The sequence below is a fragment of the Dermacentor albipictus genome, chromosome 8 (genome assembly GCF_038994185.2).
Source record: "Dermacentor albipictus isolate Rhodes 1998 colony chromosome 8, USDA_Dalb.pri_finalv2, whole genome shotgun sequence".
Lineage (NCBI taxonomy): Eukaryota > Metazoa > Arthropoda > Arachnida > Ixodida > Ixodidae > Dermacentor > Dermacentor albipictus.
Genome location: NC_091828.1, coordinates 93,466,469 through 93,484,717, shown reverse-complemented (window position 1 = coordinate 93,484,717; position 18,249 = coordinate 93,466,469). Strand labels below are relative to the sequence as shown.

Sequence of the window (18,249 nt, the reverse complement as noted above, 5' to 3'; positions counted from 1 at the left end):
AGATTCTGGCCAACATACTTTCCTATGCGTTTTTTTTTTCATTTCGGTGCCTCCGCCTCACAGAAAAAAAAATACATCGTTGCGTCGCAGCGAATTGTCGCATGGTGAAAGTTCGATTTGGATACTTCTTTTGCGGAAAGTAATGGGCGACGGGACGCTTCAGTTGCCGGATACGTTTATTATATTAGTGCGAAAGCAATTATATGGACACTCCAGGCGCATTCCTGCCATCGCCCTCATGTTTCGTATGAAGTCCAAGGGTGATAACATCGTGACCACGCGCTGCATGCTGTATGTGCGAGTGAAAGCGTAGGAGGGGAGGTGGAATGGGTGAGCCGACGATGGTGGCTCAGTCTTGTGTGCGCAAAGGAGAAAAGCGGGGAGCAAGCGCGCCGCCTTCCGTCGCGCGCAATACATCGGGGGGAGTGGATGGAATGGGGGCGGAATCTAGGATTCTGTGAATCTATGACTGTGCAACATGTTTATTTGCCTTGTTTGACGCATTATATACAGTTACTTCTTCTTACATACATAGACTCATTGGAGACTTATACGTATACTATATACTTAAATATCTTGTTGCGTCGTTTTGTGTATTCATGCAGTGAACTTTGTTTCCAGTGACACTTTTTTGTCCTTTATCAAGCCGTATTTTCGCATTTGCATATCCCATTGTATCTTTGCATTTCTAATGAACGAGGACGAGTCAAATGAAAGTGAGCCTACCCTAACCACGCAATAATGGTTCGGTTCATTATCTGCGAGGCATGCGCGCAGGAGGACGGCATGTCTCATTTACAAAAGTGACACGCAGGTGTGAAGATAAATGCTCTTTAATGCTCTCATACACTGGGTTGAATATGGTTGCGTCACATAATGGACGCTTCAAAAGTTGAACAGCTAGGTGTCGCGAAGTTTTTGAAGGGCGAAGGTGTTTCCAAAACAGAAATTGATCACCATATGACTGCCGTGTACGTTGAACACTGCATTTCACTGACCACTGTGAAGCGTTGGAGCAAACGGTTCAAAGGACGTTGCAAAGACATTCCAAGACCGGGCCAAAACCATCGTGCAATCACCCCCCAGACAATTTCAAAGGTTCATGAGCTGCTGAAACAAGAACGGAGGATAAGCATCGATGAACTGGCAGACCGTCTGAACATCAGTCACGGTTCGGTTCACGCCATAATTCATGAGCTTCTCGGTTATCGGCTCTTTGGTGCGCAATGGATCGCCAAGATTTTTATCCATCGCGAGAAGACGGAGAAGTTTCGCGCTGCCTTGGCTCATCTGATCGGGTATCACAACGAGCATGACGACTTCTTGTTTGCAACTGTGATCGGGGACGAACCTTGGTGCCACTACTGCGAGCCTGAAACACGACGGCAAAGCTTACAGTGGGAACATTCGAATTTACCACGCCCAAAGAACGTAAAGGCCATCATTTCCGCTGGAAAGGTGTTGTTGACTTTTTTTTTTTTGATCGACAGGGTCCATTACTGATATAATTTTGCTAAATCTTGAGAGGCCATCAATTGTTTTCGATATTGCGAAACGCCAGAACGGCAGCGTGTCGCAATCAAGAACGAACTTCGTGGAAAATTGACGGATGGGGTCATCTTGTTCCCCGACAATGCCTGTCCCTACGTCGCCTATGTGGTTAATATAAAACTGGCAAAGTTCAAGTGGGAAACGCTGCAACATCCGCCACACAGCTCATACCTGTCACCCTGCGACTTCTACATTTTGGGGCATCCGAAAAACCAGCTCGAGGGAACCAGATACAGACTTTTTGAAGCAGCAACCCAAGGAGTTTTATAAGACGGGAATCACGCAACTCGTTAGTCAATAGGCCAAATGTCTAAATTCTCATGAAGACTACTTTTAAATAAAGTACCCCGTTGTTGGCTCATTCATTTGACTTGCCCTCATATATCCAGCAGAACTCCTGCTTTTTATACGTGCTCTCTGTCGCGACTATAACTTCGGTGCAATTACTCACGATACACGACAAGGGACAGCTACTCCTGCGTAATACATCGGAATTAACGACAGCGTCATTGAAATTTTTCACTGGCTATTGCATATATACAAGAATGTAAGCACGGTTCTTGAATGACAAAGTTTCATTAACATATTTGTCCTCAACTTGTTCAGTTCATTGCCTTTTAATTTTTAATATCAGCGGCATGCACTGCTTTCCTGGTTTCGAACTGATATAGTTCTAAAGTTCGTGTGATATTTTCTTTACTTAATAAATAGACAAAAAACATGGAAGCATTGACGTCAGTTATGTTGGCCACAATTTTCGGCACATACGAGTATAACATTTTATGAAAAAATACATATTTTACTTGTATTTACAGTGCGTAGCTTTCAAGAATTCGTTTGCAGTATCTTTGGCAATGACAATGCAGTTGTTCATGTATTTGATCCCTCGAAAATTGTTTGAGAGGAAGCTTTAGCTCGGGCCCAATCTGACGCGGCCTATTCAAATACTTGTAAAACGCAGAAACGCTTTTCTGAGATTATCCTGCTAATCGCTTTTATTGAAATTGGTTGCATTTGAGAGAGAAAGTTAAATCCTAGTGTCTGTTGGAAACAGAACTTCGATTTAGGGCCTGAAGTTTGTTTAAAATATTTAGGAAAATTCGAAAGTTTGAAAAAGTAGACCTTGGCTTACAATTCTTCCCGGCACGACACCGCCGGATTTTCTCCATTTTATCTACTCTACGGTCGCGAACCGACCTTGCCCCTTGACACGGTACTTCCTCCTGCTGCGACCTCAACAACCGAGTATGCGCGCGACGCCATCGCCCAGGCCGATCATGCACGCCAGCTTGCCCGTGCTCGACTGACGGACTCGCAAACCACGCAGCAGCGTCAGTACAACGCCCGCCACCGTGACGTACAGTTTTCGCCTGGTGCACTCGTGCTCCTGTGGTCGCCCTGTCGTCACGTTGGACTTTCCGAAAAGCTCCTTTCGCGATACACAGGGCCCTACCGCGTACTGCGCCAGGTGACGCCTGTGACTTATGAAATTGCTCCTGTGAGCTCAACCTCGTCATCTACTCTGGCGTCTAGTGATGTCGTGCACGTCAGTAGGCTCAAGAGCTACTACATTGCTTGAGAGTCCAGCCTTTAGTCGCTCCGGGACGGCGCTTTTGCCGCCGGGGGTAGTGCTACGGGGTAGTATTCCCAATGATGAAGAGCCGAGCAGGAAGAACACGAAGACGACGATTGGACGCTAGCGCGGGCTGTTGCCTCTTGGTCAACTGCGGCGTATTGCCTTGTAAATATACCTGTAAATAGCTTTTCGTCGGTGTCTTCCTACGTAACATATTAACCACATAAGCGACGTGGGGACAGGCATTGTCGGGGAACAAGATGACCCCATCCGTCAATTTTCCACAAAGTTCGTTCTTGATTGCGACACGCTGCCGTTCTGGCGTTTCGCAATATCGAAAACAATTGATGGCGTCTCAAGATTTAGCAAATTATATCAGTAATATATATATATATATATAAATGATTTATTTATTTCGAAAATTACATACAAATACGAGCCTGCCCAAGCCAACAATGGGCTTGTGGGGCAGCGCTCGGCAGAATGGAGCAAGCCAGGGAGCGGCACAGTAAATCAGTTATGTACAAAACTCAAAAATAAAACTAAAGAAAGAAAGAAAGAAAGAAAGGAAGAAAAGAAACCAAATTACACATACAAATCAAAAATATAAGATTTAACTTCTTTCCGTGTGCTGGAAGATAAAACTTTTTCTGGCAGGTCATTTAATACATCAGGTACATAGAAGGCACGGACACGTTTGCCATATCTTGTCCTTACTCTTGGTAAGGTAAAGCGGTCACGTGTACGTAATGCTCTGGCGGGGACATACGGGAGGCAGAACTCATTGTTCCATATATACAAAAGGATTACCGTTTCTTTGAATAACAGCCTGAACGAGGGCATGTGCGAGCATGAAAAAAGACTGGAATTGTTAGTAATGTGCACACCATACATCACCGCCCGAATTATGGATTTTAGTAAAGAATCAACTTTATTGCGCCAAAACACTGAACAGAAATAAAAAGAACAGATTCCATATCTTAGCACACTGTACGCTAATGCATGTGCTATTGTTTTCCTTACGTAAATTGGGCATAGTGCTTTAATAGAATGCAGTAGGCAGGCTATTTTGCGCAGCCTTTCACAAACGTTAGCCAAGTGAGTGTTCCAGGACATGTTAGAATCGAAATGAACACCGAGATAATTGACACTTGAGAGGTATGGAATAGGAGAGCAAGAGCAATTGTTACACAGAGGAGAATGAAGAAACAGTGGAGTGATGACAGGAATAGATTTCAGTGGATCGTGAAAACATACTAATTTAGTTTTATTCTGGTTAATAGAAATTAAGTTTTTACGGTACCAAGTGATAACATTTGTAGTGTCAGTTTGTAATTCCGCAACGGCTTGATGGTAATTAGTGTGACGAGATACTAAAAGCGTGTCATCTGCGTATTGAAACACCCGACAGCGAAAAATTGCTTGACTGAGATCATTAACGTACAAGTTGAATAAAAGGGGAGCTAAAATCGACCCTTGGGGAACTCCAGCGCTCAACTGTCTAGGTTTGCTTTTAATATTTCCGAGAACTACTACTTGAATTCGACCGTGCAAATAATTCTTAAGGAAAGTTAGAAAAGGCCCTCGGAAGCCATAGCTATGAAGTTTACAAAGTAAAATTTCATGGTTGACGGAGTCAAAAGCTTTTGATACGTCCAGAAATAATGCACAAGCGAATGCACTAATTTCAAGAGTACCATTAAGGAAATCGGTTAATTCATCTAATGCTAATCTAGTACCACGCCCACAAGTAAATCCGTACTGATTAGGCGACATTATGTTGTGCGCGTCAATGAAGCTCTGCATTACGTGAAAAATATGCTTTTCAAGTATAAGAGCAATGCACGAAAGTATCGAAATTGGCCTGTAGTTTGTGACAACATTGACCTGTCCGCTTTTGAAGAGAGGAACTACAAGCGCTTCCTTGAGGCCAGGCGGTATTTCTTTCGTGGTTATAATGTTATTTATAATTGCTAAAAGAACATTCTTTAGGGCCTCAAAATTTCTGCGAAGGACGTCCACAGATACACCATCTAATCCAACCGACTTGTGCTGTTTTAAGTTAAATAAGATGTAGCGAATATCATCCTCGGTACACTCAGGTAGAAATGCAGAGTCAACTACCGATTGCGGCATACAATAACTAGCCGTATTACCGGACAAGCTTGCTGCAGTAGACGAGAAAAAGGAATTAAATTGGTCTGCTAACGTTATAGATGGTGGACCGAAATTCTTCGCAATAGTTTGGTATGGGCCTCTCCGGGGACGACCCCTTAATTCGTTAACCACGGACCAAGTCTTGGACGGGTTTTTTCTAAATTCAGAAAATTTACCTTGGAAGTGCTGTCGCCTGGCACCTCTAAGCACAGCAGTGACTTTATTGCGAGCCATCTTATAAGCTTCACGAAGATACTGATTATTAGGTGAGCGCCGACAACGCGCCCAGGCTAGTTCTTTTTCAGCTAACGCGGTTAGAGCATTTCCATTTATCCACGGGCATTTCGGCTTTCGTTGCTTTAAGACGACTACGTTTTTGCAAGAGTGCACTGCCTGCGTATAAACGGCAATAAAAGATTTATACAGGTGACTGGCAGGAACTTCTGCTAGGAAAGATTTCCAGTCGTAGCCTTGCAACAACGAGTCCAGCTTCCTTTTATCAATAACCTCTATCTGTGATACTGGGTTGTTAGCCGCAGCATGCTGAGACGATAGAAAGCTACACCCAACATAGAAGTGATCGGATAGCTTTTGCTCAATAATAAACGGAAGTACCTGGTCGTTCTCAGTGCGAACGTTGACGTGATCTATGCATGAAGAAACAAGCGATGTACCCAAAATTTCGACACGTGTGGGAAGGTTGATAATAGAATCTATTCCAACGTCAGCAAGCGTGTTCAAGTAATCAGCTACAATGTGTCGTTCTTTCTTCAGCACGTCAATGTTAACATCACCTATCATACACACGTGACCAGATGGAAAAGCAATTAGATGCAATTCGTCCACAAACTTTCTAACACTTTGATTTGGCGGCCTATAAATAGCGAGCAATGTGATGGCAAAAGATCGTGTGTGAATACGAAGGGCTAGCGATTCAGCACTTGTGAAAATTATGTTCAGAGGACTTGAAATCCAACAATTTTTGATGAAAATGGCAATTCCACCGCCACGGCCGTCCTTGCGCGTCAAAAAATGATTGTGATAACCTTGGAGTTGAAAGAGACCAGTATGTTCCTGCCCAATATTAATTTCAGTTAAGACAAAAACATCAGCTATATCACGTACTGCACCAGCGTGGACACAAAATTCATTCCAGTGCTTGCGAATACTACGCACGTTTGCATGAAAAACAGTGAATGTGCCTTCACCTGGTTTTAAAAGAACAGAAAAAGAAGGAAAGTCTCGAAATTGTTCGCACGAAGCCATGAATCAGGAAAAAGATTACAACAGACAAAGCAGAGGATAAGAGGTCAGACTAGCCGAGACAAGTCACAAGGGCTCATTATGCGCACAACTGGGTCACCCTCCTTCTTACGGGCATAAATTTTGCCATGTTTCACCCATACGAACTTGAAATCGGCCTCTTTGGCCTTAGTCTTTGTCTCCCAGAACAGTTCTCTGTTGTATTTCGTCAAGTTTTCGACAAAGAAAACCGAGGGCTCATTTTCCTTCGCCAGAGATTTCAGTTTCTTTCGCTTTGCCAGCCAGCTGTCACGTATGCCCGCCGAAAGGAAGCGCACTAAAACTGGAGCTGTTTTGCTCTTCCTGGGCAACCGGTGCACAGCTACTACGTGACCTGGCAGGAATGAATCAATGCCCAGTTGAGCGGCCAGTTCAGCAACAGTAGTAGTCAAGTTTTCACTAGGAAGTTGGGGTAAGTTATGAATTTCGAGGTTTGAGGACCTACTATACTGTTCAGAGGCATTTATTTCCCCTCTAAGGTCTTGAATGACAGCTGCCTGAGAAGCGACCTGATCCTCAAGTACCATCACCCTAGAAGACAATTCAGTGACCTGTTTCTCTCGTGTTGCTGATCCTTTCAGCAAGGAATCATATTTATTTGAAAGAAAGTCGACCGAGTCGTGTATTTCCTGCATTTTTGTTTTCACTACTTCGATCTCGGACTTGAGGCACAACAGTTCGTCTATTTTCGACGGAACCAGGGAAAGAGATTCAACTTTCGCACGAATAGAATCCAGCAACGACAGCTTTTCAGCAATAGCTGTTAACTGGCTAGAACTGCCTTGGGAAGAATCCGCTGATCTACATGTTTTACACCGCCACTTTTCCCTCTTTTTCGGGCCCATCGACAAGAATGTGCCTTCAGCCACACCTGAGCACTCTTGACCGAGGTGATACAACGATGCACAGTTAGAGCATTCCATACATCGGTCTTCGCCGGCAAAATCAACCCCACATTGAGCACAATCTTTTCCTTCCATCACACATGCGCACAAGAGAACACACGCGGTAGATCAAGCAAATGACAGTTTTGCAGTTGGCGGCATGGAATGTACAGAAAAGTTGCTACAGTGAAACCAGCTCACCTGCAGGAACAGAACAAATCGTTTTAGGGCCGGCTCTGGACTTGCCGCCAACTGCGCTTGCTGCTTGCAAGCGATGCGTTTTTATGGGGACGATGACGGCGCTTGTTGATCAGAGCACCATCTTGTGACGCGAACCGAAGTCAAGAAGAACTGGAAAAGTTCCACGTTTTTCAGCAGAGCTGCCACACCGTCGAAGCCATCCGTGCAAAAGAGCATCCGACGTCCGATGAACCACTTGAAACTCTTGTGACGTAGTTGCGCACCTGCAGGAACAGAACAAATCGTTTTAGGGCCGGCTCTGGACTTGCCGCCAACTGCGCTTGCTGCTTGCAAGCGATGCGTTTTTATGGGGACGATGACGGCGCTTGTTGATCAGAGCACCATCTTGTGACGCGAACCGAAGTCAAGAAGAACTGGAAAAGTTCCACGTTTTTCAGCAGAGCTGCCACACCGTCGAAGCCATCCGTGCAAAAGAGCATCCGACGTCCGATGAACCACTTGAAACTCTTGTGACGTAGTTGCGCACCTGCAGGAACAGAACAAATCGTTTTAGGGCCGGCTCTGGACTTGCCGCCAATGGACCCTGTCGATCAAAAAAAAAGTCACCAACACCTTTCCAGCGGAAATGATGGCCTTTACGTTCTTTGGGCGTGGTAAATTCGAATGTTCCCACTGTAAGCTTTGCCGTCGTGTTTCAGGCTCGCAGTAGTGGCACCAAGGTTCGTCCCCGATCACAGTTGCAAACAAGAAGTCGTCATGCTCGTTGTGATACCCGATCAGATGAGCCAAGGCAGCGCGAAACTTCTCCGTCTTCTCGCGATGGATAAAAATCTTGGCGATCCATTGCGCACCAAAGAGCCGATAACCGAGAAGCTCATGAATTATGGCGTGAACCGAACCGTGACTGATGTTCAGACGGTCTGCCAGTTCAACGATGCTTATCCTCCGTTCTTGTTTCAGCAGCTCATGAACCTTTGAAATTGTCTGGGGGGTGATTGCACGATGGTTTTGGCCCGGTCTTGGAATGTCTTTGCAACGTCCTTTGAACCGTTTGCTCCAACGCTTCACAGTGGTCAGTGAAATGCAGTGTTCAACGTACACGGCAGTCATATGGTGATTAATTTCTGTTTTGGAAACACCTTCACCTGTCAAAAACTTCGCGACACCGAGCTGTTCAACTTTTGAAGCGTCCATTATGTGACGCAACCATATTCAACCCAGTGTATGAGAGCATTAAAGAGCATTTATCTTCACACCTGCGTGTCACTTTTGTAAATAAGACATGCCGTCCTTCTGCGCGCATGCCTCGCAGATAATGAACCGAACCATTATTGCGCGGTTAGGGTAGACTCACTTCCATTTTACTCGTCCTCGTTCATTAGAAATGCAAAGATACAATGGGATATGCAAATGCGAAAATACGGCTTGATAAAGGACAAAAAAGTGTCACTGGAAACAAAGTTCACTGCATGAATACACAAAACGACGCAACAAGATATTTAAGTATATAGTATACGTATAAGTCTCCAATGAGTCTATGTGTGTAAGAAGAAGTAACTGTATATAATGCGTCAAACAAGGCAAATAAACATGTTGCACAGTCATAGATTCACAGAATCCTAGATTCCGCCCCCATTCCATCCACTCCCCCCGATGTATTGCGCGCGACGGAAGGCGGCGCGCTTGCTCCCCGCTTTTCTCCTTTGCGCACACAAGACTTAGCCACCATCGTCGGCTCACCCATTCCACCTCCCCTCCTACGCTTTCACTCGCACATACAGCATGCAGCGCGTGGTCACGATGTTATCACCCTTGGACTTCATACGAAACATGAGGGCGATGGCAGGAATGCGCCTGGAGTGTCCATATAATTGCTTTCGCACTAATATAATAAACGTATCCGGCAACTGAAGCGTCCCGTCGCCCATTACTGTCCGCAAAAGAAGTATCAAAATCGAACTTTCACCATGCGACAATTCGCTGCGACGCAACGATGTATTTTTTTTTCTGTGAGGCGGAGGCACCGAAATGAAAAAAAAAAACGCATAGGAAAGTATGTTGGCCAGAATCAAATGCCTACTTCGGGCACCTAATGGGGCTACGGAAGGAATACCGAAGAAAACATGACACGCTTGGTCCACTGAGAACCATACGCATACTGCTCAGTATCCTACAGCGGCGAAACAAGACTTTCCGGAAAGGTTCCGCTCAAGGAATGCGGTGCATTCGAGTCCCCACAGTGATGGCGGCGAGCGACCATTGCTTTTTTTTTTCTCGTCTGCGAGCCAGAAAGCGTCCAAAACCCTGTCCGGTGAAAATCCACTCGGCCAGAGCAAACCGAACGCGCACCGAAGTGCACCGCACGGTGGTCGGGGCCATACGAGAAAAACGTATGCGCTCTGGCTGGCTCTGGCAGCCCGCGGGTAGGGTAGCGAGAACAAAAAAAAAATTGAAGAGGCTCAATGTGTCCTCGCGAATAAAAGTTAAAGTAGAAAAAATAAATAAGAACGTAGTTACTTTGGCTGGCTTTAGTGTCTTGACATGGATGTTCTAGCGTAGCTTAAAAAAAAATGTTGATATTTTTTATGTGACATGACGGCACAAATGAACCACCCCAACGCTTCGTCTCATTGGACCTCGCTGCCTGCTTTGTCAACTCGTCTGCTAGTGTGTTGATTTGGCTTGTCTCGTTGTATGTTCCGATGTAAGGCTTTAGAAAAGTCAATAGACCTTTGGCGTCAAATGTTTATAACAACGTTAAACCCACAATGTTCCGCAATTGAAAACCTAAAGCACAACTTTGGAAATGTCAATGCACCTTTCACATCAAGAACTTATGAGATTTATACCCGTAAAGTTATACCGCAATTGATATCCATGCGCTCCATAGATCCCGTTGCCTCAGTGAGATGCCGCGGTGAGCCCGCACACCATCAAAGCGCCCTCGAAACTTTGTGCTCGGATGGGACTGCTTGGCGTTATGTGACTCCCGGTGTATGGGCGTTGCCACGAAATCCAGCACGACTTTGCAATCTTCCCGGTTAAATGTCTTTTCGAGCGTCAAAAATACATTCTATACAAAATTCAGAGTGATTTCCGGCGCCGGGGGTCGCTTTGGTCGGCGGTGCATGGACAGTACGAAAAAATTTCGGGGGGGAGGCTGAAGCCCCATAAGCCCCCCCCCCCCCCCCCCCCCTGGCTACGCCTCTGGCTATGCATGAAGAGCAGATATTATGGTTCTGTAAACGGCATTTATTATAACAGTCAACGCGGACATGTTTGCTGTGTCAATTTGTATCTTACGTGAGTTGCTTACGTTGTGTACAAGGGTTCTGAAAAAGCCGTATTTCCACAATACTAAATTTTCTTGAGATTCACGTGTAACATATCTATTTTTTCCGCTGTAGGTGTAATATTAGATGCAATTCACAGAATTGTGATATCATTTTTCATTGTTGGGTCACGGAGTTTTAAACGCGATAGTTTCGTTTTCTGAAAATTTTCAATTTTGGCCAATTTTTAATAAATAATTGACCACCTAAATGAAAAATTCGAAGCCAGTAGTCACTAGAATTAAACTTTTTCTTTTAAATGCAACAAACCTCCTGAAATTTGGTGAAGTGGTTGCAGGGAAAAACGAATTCCCCTTCTACATGTATTTAAATAGGAGCACCCGAGCTAAAGCTTCCTCTTAAGGAAAAGGCTGAGCTGCAACGTGCAGCTACATATATATATATATATATATATATATAAACGAGAAGAAAGGGGGTTAACCGAGGGACCCGATAACTTCTCATTATATGACTATTAGTTATCGGGTCCCTCGGTTAACCCCCTTTCTTCTCGTTTATTACATAACGAGGGTCTCGAATCCGGCAACATTGATGCCTTCAGGTAGCATATGCGGGTTTATTGACCAGTTGCCTTCACCCGAAAAGATCACGTTCTCGTGACGCCTGCGGCAAAAAAGACGTTCCTCGTCCGCCGCCAAGGTCTGTGAGTGGGGGCGCTGGCTAACACTCCCAGGGTTCTACTAGTACACATAAATACCCAAGAAAGTGGATGGGGAAACGCCGCCGCGGTAGCTCAATTGGTAGAGCATCGCACGCGACATGCGAAGGTTGTGGGTTCGGTTCCCACCTGCGGCTAGTTGTTTTTTCATCCACTTTATATTTCCATTAATTTATCATTGCTTTATTTCATTTATTAAGCACATGCAATTTCCCCTATGTTGTACTTGGTGCCAGTGTTTGTTGGCTTCTCATATATATATATATATATATACATATATACACACATATATATATATATATATATATATATATATATATAAATATATATATATATATATATATATATAAATATATATATATAGGGCCAGTGGCGTAGCCCCCCCCGAACAAAATTTCTGGCTACGCCACTGGTTTTGTAGTCAATGTGCTTCAATTACAGCTAATTTTAAGCTTCCAAGACCAATAGCTCTTCTGGTTCTTTTTCGATGTTGTGCAAGCCGTCGATTGTAGATGTACTTTTAGCAATGGCGCCGAAGCGATGGGAAAAAAAAAAGAATTGGCTGGGGTTTAGATAATGTTAAGCCTGGATATCTCAAAGCGAAAATGTTCGGTGATGCTTATGGTTTAGCTTATGGTTATGCTTCATGATTTAGCCTATGGTTATGTTAACGGTTTAGCTTATGATTATGCTTCATGATTTAGCCTATGGATTTGCTTCGGTTTAACTTATGGATACGCTTATGGTTTAAGTTATGGATATGCTTACGGTTTAGCTTATGGTTAGTCTTTATGATTTAGCCTAAGGTTATGCTTACGGTTTCACTTATGGATATGCTTTAGTTAGCTTATGGTTATGCTATACGTGTGCCTTGTGTAGTTATGCAAATTGCTTATCAATGATGTATATCATAAGTCATGCAGGATTATTAAACTTCTTTACTCTTAATTGTTGGGCACATTGTCTGTGCAATTTCTGTACAGCCATAAACACAGCTCTTTGTATCGGTGGTAACACTCTCTTCTCCTGCCATGTTGAATGCGCACGCCTATTCCCTGGCAAGCGGTTATATAGCCGGCCTCCGCGATAAACACGCGCTTGCGGCGAACGTCAAACGATGACGCATAGCGCGCGGCAGTGGCCACCTGCGCCGACTCCGAACACGCTTACGGAGCCAATTCCGACATAGGCCGGCTCGCGCGAAGCGCGGTGTTGGCTAGCGTAGTGAAGCTTTTCGCTTCAAAAATGCAAAAAACCCGTTCAGCTGAGTTGCGGTCGGGAGGGGTGGGGGGGTGGGGGGGCGTTAGCTCGCCGCACGTAACGCCGTTTATTAGATGTATTTCTTCCCTTTTCAAGATGTTTTGCGTGCCGAAACCACGATCTCCGATTTCTTTATGCGCGTAGCCGCATCCCTCACGGGATAAGTCACGAAAGTCACCTACGTGCCAGAAGAAATATCAATGTATCAACAATCTGTACTCTTGCTATTATCTCATTTAATTTTCATTTCACCTTAAAAACCCGAAGGCAAAACGTAAAGAGAGGAATTTATGTGTTCGCAGCAGCTCTGTAAATAAACGAGGCAATACGAATACTAACAAACCAGGCAATACGAAACCGAAGAATATAGTTTGTCAATAGTTGTACATGAGTAGCGAAAAAGTGTTGCTACATTACGGCAATAATTTTGCAGTACCAGCACCAGACTGTGCAAGAGAATACTTGTTCGGCCAACTGTATCAATAAAAAAGTAAGAAGTAGGGAATAGAAGAATCTACACGGGATTCAACAGGCGTGCACACTACACTTCCGGTTGTGATGTTTGGTGACGCGAAATGTCGTTTTAGTATTTCCCATATTTTCCATTGCTCCGTACGCATCATTATAATATCTGGGAGGGAGTTCCCTTGTGTTATTGTGTGAGAGAAGCAGGAATTGCTCTATTGCGGAAGTGAGGCGGAAAATGCGCACCATGGCACGTCTGTCACTAGTGAGAGCAGACGTTCTTAACGGTGGTTTTACACTGCGGGCTTTGATCGTGGATGACTACAGATAAAGTGAAGTAGATACAAGCGCGATACGAGACGACAACGCTGAAGTGAAGGTATACGCCCAGCGTGCGTTTTAAATAAGTGATGCTAGACTGGGTCAAAAAGGTAATGCTTGAATGCGTCTTGAGTAATTCGAGCTCATAAGTCTGGTTGTGCGATTTTAGATTTGTTGAAGAGTTAAAGTGAGATATGCATGTGTAGGCTGCCAGACAGATGAAGCATATTGCATTTTCATGTTACGAATGTACATAGATTATGGTGGTTTTTCGTGCCGTAATTTCGATCTAATTATGAGGCACGTCGTAGTGGAGAACTCCGGATTAATTTTTACCCCCCCCTGGGGTTCTTTAAAGTGCTCAAGTATATGGGTGTTCTTGCATTTCGCCCCCATTGAAATGCGGCCGCCGTGGTCGGGATTTGATCCCGTGACCTCGTGCTTAGCAGCGCAACAACAAAACCACTAAGCAACCACGTCCGCTACGAATGAAGATAAAGAAGCTTTTTCATTCTATAGTGCCGAATTTCTTCAGTTACCGTGCAAGCAGCCCAGTGTGCGAGATGTGTCGGAGAAAATTGTTTCGATGCGTATTATCCGTGATAGTGGCGATGTGAAACAAACTTCAAAACACTTGTATGTGGACGTGTGGTTGACCAGAACTGATTGGCGGTTATAGATACGTAGATATGTAGATTACATAAAAGTGCTCCAACAGTGCTTGTGTAAGAGCCTTGATGTCCTTCTACCAGCCCTAAAAGCCTGACAATCGCAAATATCTGCTCATCCTAGTATGGTGTCAGCCCTCCTACATTGCTTAGAAGTGCTCCGAAAGTAGTTGTGCAAGCGCTTTGGTGCTGTTGTACGTATCAGACCTAAACCTCCAACGACCAGGAAAGCACACGCAATAGCCAAGTAAGGTAATTTGTTTTGAAAACGCGGAAATAACATAAGAAAGGTCAAATATATAAATAGCATCTGGGTTGCGGAAGCCAACACTTCTGTAAATAAATTGAGAAAGAGCTGCAAGACAGATAAGTGGACACCCTCTTTTTCTCCGTTACGCCGGTTGATGTCCCCACGAAGGACATCAGCACCGGTCGGTACGTTGCCGAATGTCCACAGGCAGGTAAAAAATAACATTGATTCCTCAAAGATAGCATTCATATCAACAGGCAACACATTATGGAGCACAGTAAAAAATTGTGGTGGTGTACAAACAACACGTACTGGAGGTAGTCGAGAGAAATTAAGCCACATCTTTTTTATCAGGTGCATTTATACATGTTCTTCACTAGGCATACATGGTACTTACGCCACGTTGTAACATATTACAATGTGCGGAGACTGCTCACTCAATGACTCTCATTCTAGCTATCGTTTCATGTGTGCAGTTCAGCGCCACAGGATTTCCTTGCTGTGTCCATACACAGGTATGATTACAGCCATCTGAACGTGCAATGCTTCTAATCTTTCACTCAAGCCCTCCAACAGGTTTGCGGAAAGTGGCGCTTCGCGTAGCATCTGGGTACAAACGTGCTATCGCTACAGAATAAGGGAAGCCGAGATACAGCTAGCTACCGCTGAAAAAAGTGGTACGAATATGCCGTTGCGGTGACACATTATATTACTTCACCAGTAATGTTCATAATGTGTGGGGCTTCAACCTAATTGGCTTGTCCCACTGGCCACAGATTCGCGGTGCACTTGGAGTCAATGATCTACGCGGACAACGTGAAGCAACTGGCCATCGGCCTGCGTTCCGCGCAGTTTTACTACGGACTGCGGGGACCGAAAGACACCCCGTTCATACACGCTGGCCGCTGGTCGAAGCACACTTTCTACCAGTCCGAGGACACCGATGACTACAACGACAAAGTAGGCCGTTTGTGTTTTAAGTTCGCGTTGGATTACATCGGTTAAGGAAGGGCGTGGGTGAAACGGGCTCGCTCTAGTTTCTCTAGACGTAGAATTCAAACCGGCTGGTTCGATGTAGCCCGCAATATTTGCACCAGCGCTGATAATTTTCTGATAACTGAATTCATAACTAGACTTATCACATAATTTTATTGCAATATAGCAAAACCCAGATGGATTAAAGTTTTTTTTTATTATCTCTGTTTTCGTCTATCGGGGCGCTAGTGTGGAGCATGAACTTTATTTTTATGAATCATATCATATGATTCATTAAGATCGAGCCCCTCGGTCAACCAACTTTCTACTCGTTTATTACATAACGAGGGTTTCGAATTCGGCCACAATAATGCCTTCAGGTAGCATGAGTGTAGCAACTGGTAGCAACTGGTAGTGTTGACCAGTTGCCTTCACTTGCGACGATCACGTACTCGTGATGCCTGTGGAAGAAAAGTTCTACATCCGCCGCCAAGGCCTGTCAGTGGTGGCGCTGGCTAACACCCCCAGGGTTAGTTTCTCGTAGGGACCTTTAAAAACATAAGCAAGTGGATGGGAAAACGGCGCCACGGTAGCTAAATTGGTAGAGCAGCGCACGCTTAATGCGAGGACATGGGATCATTCCCCACCTGCGGCAAGTTGTTTTTTCATCCACTTTCATTTCTATGAATTTATCATTTCTTTAATTCAATTAGCAAGTGCATGTAATTTCCCCTATGTTCTCCTTGGTGTAATTGCTTGTTGGCTTCTTATGATATGACTAATAAAGACGGGGCTCCTCGGATAACCACCTTTCTTCTCGTTCGTTTTGCTTTGAGCGTTAGACAGCTTCATTTTCCTTTCTGGTGCATTCACAGCATTCGTAATTTGACCAAAACGAGAAAGCTTTATTTGTATTTCATTTGCATCAAAGAAACATTCCAAACTGAATGGTTATTCATGCAGCCAGCCTTGGAACTTTCCCAACCTTGCGCGAGCTCTAAATCTCGGAGGCATAAATGCGATACAATGCAACGCAAAAGTTTTGTCTGTTGTTCCTCCTAGCGAATTCTATGCTCACAGAAGCTCTCATTTAAGCGCCTTTCAGTCTGTCCTATATTTCTCTCTCCACGGGTCAGGAGTAATTCATAAACGACATTCGTGTGGCAGGACGCAAAGAGAGTTCTGTGTTATGTGCCGCAGGCGGTTCGCGCTTCAGCGTCACATTTACGCCTCTGCATGAGGCTGCCAGTTTGTTGGGCGCCTGGAACACAACTACGATGCCATCCCGTCCTGCTGATTTCATGATGCCGGGCGATACAGCCTGACCATAAGGAATTACGGCTGTTAGGGTGTGCCGTTTCCTTGGTACTTGTCCCGCAGCTTTGAAAATATTGTATGGTTCACGCTCAGCAAGACTCCTCAAGAGGTTATTCCTTATTTCCTTGCTGTATTGCACAACATCGAGAAATCCCCCAGTGTAAAAATTTGGTCTTGTTCGCGTAACGTTTCTCAGTTTTTCTTGTAGCGCAAAAAGCACCAGAACGTACAAGAGAAAACAGACACACACATGCGCTTAACAGGACGAAACGGAAATCAGAAATAAACAGGACGTGTCGGCATCGAAGTAACGTCCTTAACGCCCTACAAACTGGCAACCTTATGCAGACACTTAAATAATTGTTATAATGAAGTGCGACTAGCCTGCGACCCAAAACACGGAAATGTATTTTGGCTCTGCAAGACGAATGAGCGTCAATTATGAGATCCCCACGAAATGCGGAAAAAGTTATGCCGGGCAAACTGGAATGGGTCCAAACGACAGGTTGCATGAACATTCCTGCTCGCTAAAGAGAACAACTAACCTGCACTTTTTTTTATTATGGTCTTTTACGTGCCAAAACCACTTCTTGATTATGAGGCACGCCGTAGTGGAGGACTCCGGAAATTTCGACCACCTGGGGTTCTTTAACGTGCACCTAAATCTAAGTACACGGGTGTTTTCGCATTTCGCCCCCATCGAAATGCGGCCGCCGTGGCCGGGATTCTATCCCGCGACCTCGTGCTCAGCAGCCCAACACCATACCCACTGAGCAACCATGGCGGGTAACCTGCACTTTTGGTCTTGCATTCTATGAAATGCGGATGTTCATCGGCGCGATTCGCAAATACCACGAACAGTAGGCACGATATATTTGGGAAGTGCATGTTATTCACAATGAAGATTCCGCGTCTTTTTCTACGCCATATGGCATGACGAGAGTATTCTATCTTTCTTCAACTCCAACTGAAATTTTACGCAGATTGTCACTCAACAAGCCCCTTTTTTACCATTGTGATTTTTGTCCTTATTGGTTATTTGTTTATAATCGCTTTCTGTTAAGTTTACCTCTTTCTTGTTTTTAGTTTTTTGTTGACAACTAATTTCAGTTTGCCGGCGTGAGGCAGTTCGTGACAAGTTGCAGGCCGGCCGTTGCTGTTGTCTTGTTTGGTACCCGTTAATCGCTACTTTCGTTCTGTCTCTTTTCCCGTTGGCTATCTTCGGTGCTCCCTGCCCATTTCCTGCATATGTTTACGTTCTCTCAAATATAACCATCAGCTGATAGTCAGCGCATGCGTAGTCATGTACCA

General features: G+C 44.6%; 1 protein-coding gene across 1 annotated transcript in view; it reads left to right on the top strand.

Annotated features, from left to right (window-relative positions):
• Positions 1 to 18,249, top strand: part of LOC139048852 (lysosomal alpha-glucosidase-like) — an 81,370-nt gene that overhangs the window by 23,278 nt on the left and 39,843 nt on the right. The window contains exon 8 of the mRNA XM_070523725.1: positions 15,423 to 15,606. Within this exon, the coding sequence (XP_070379826.1) occupies positions 15,423 to 15,606 (184 nt within the window). The remainder of the gene's footprint in view (positions 1 to 15,422; positions 15,607 to 18,249) is intronic.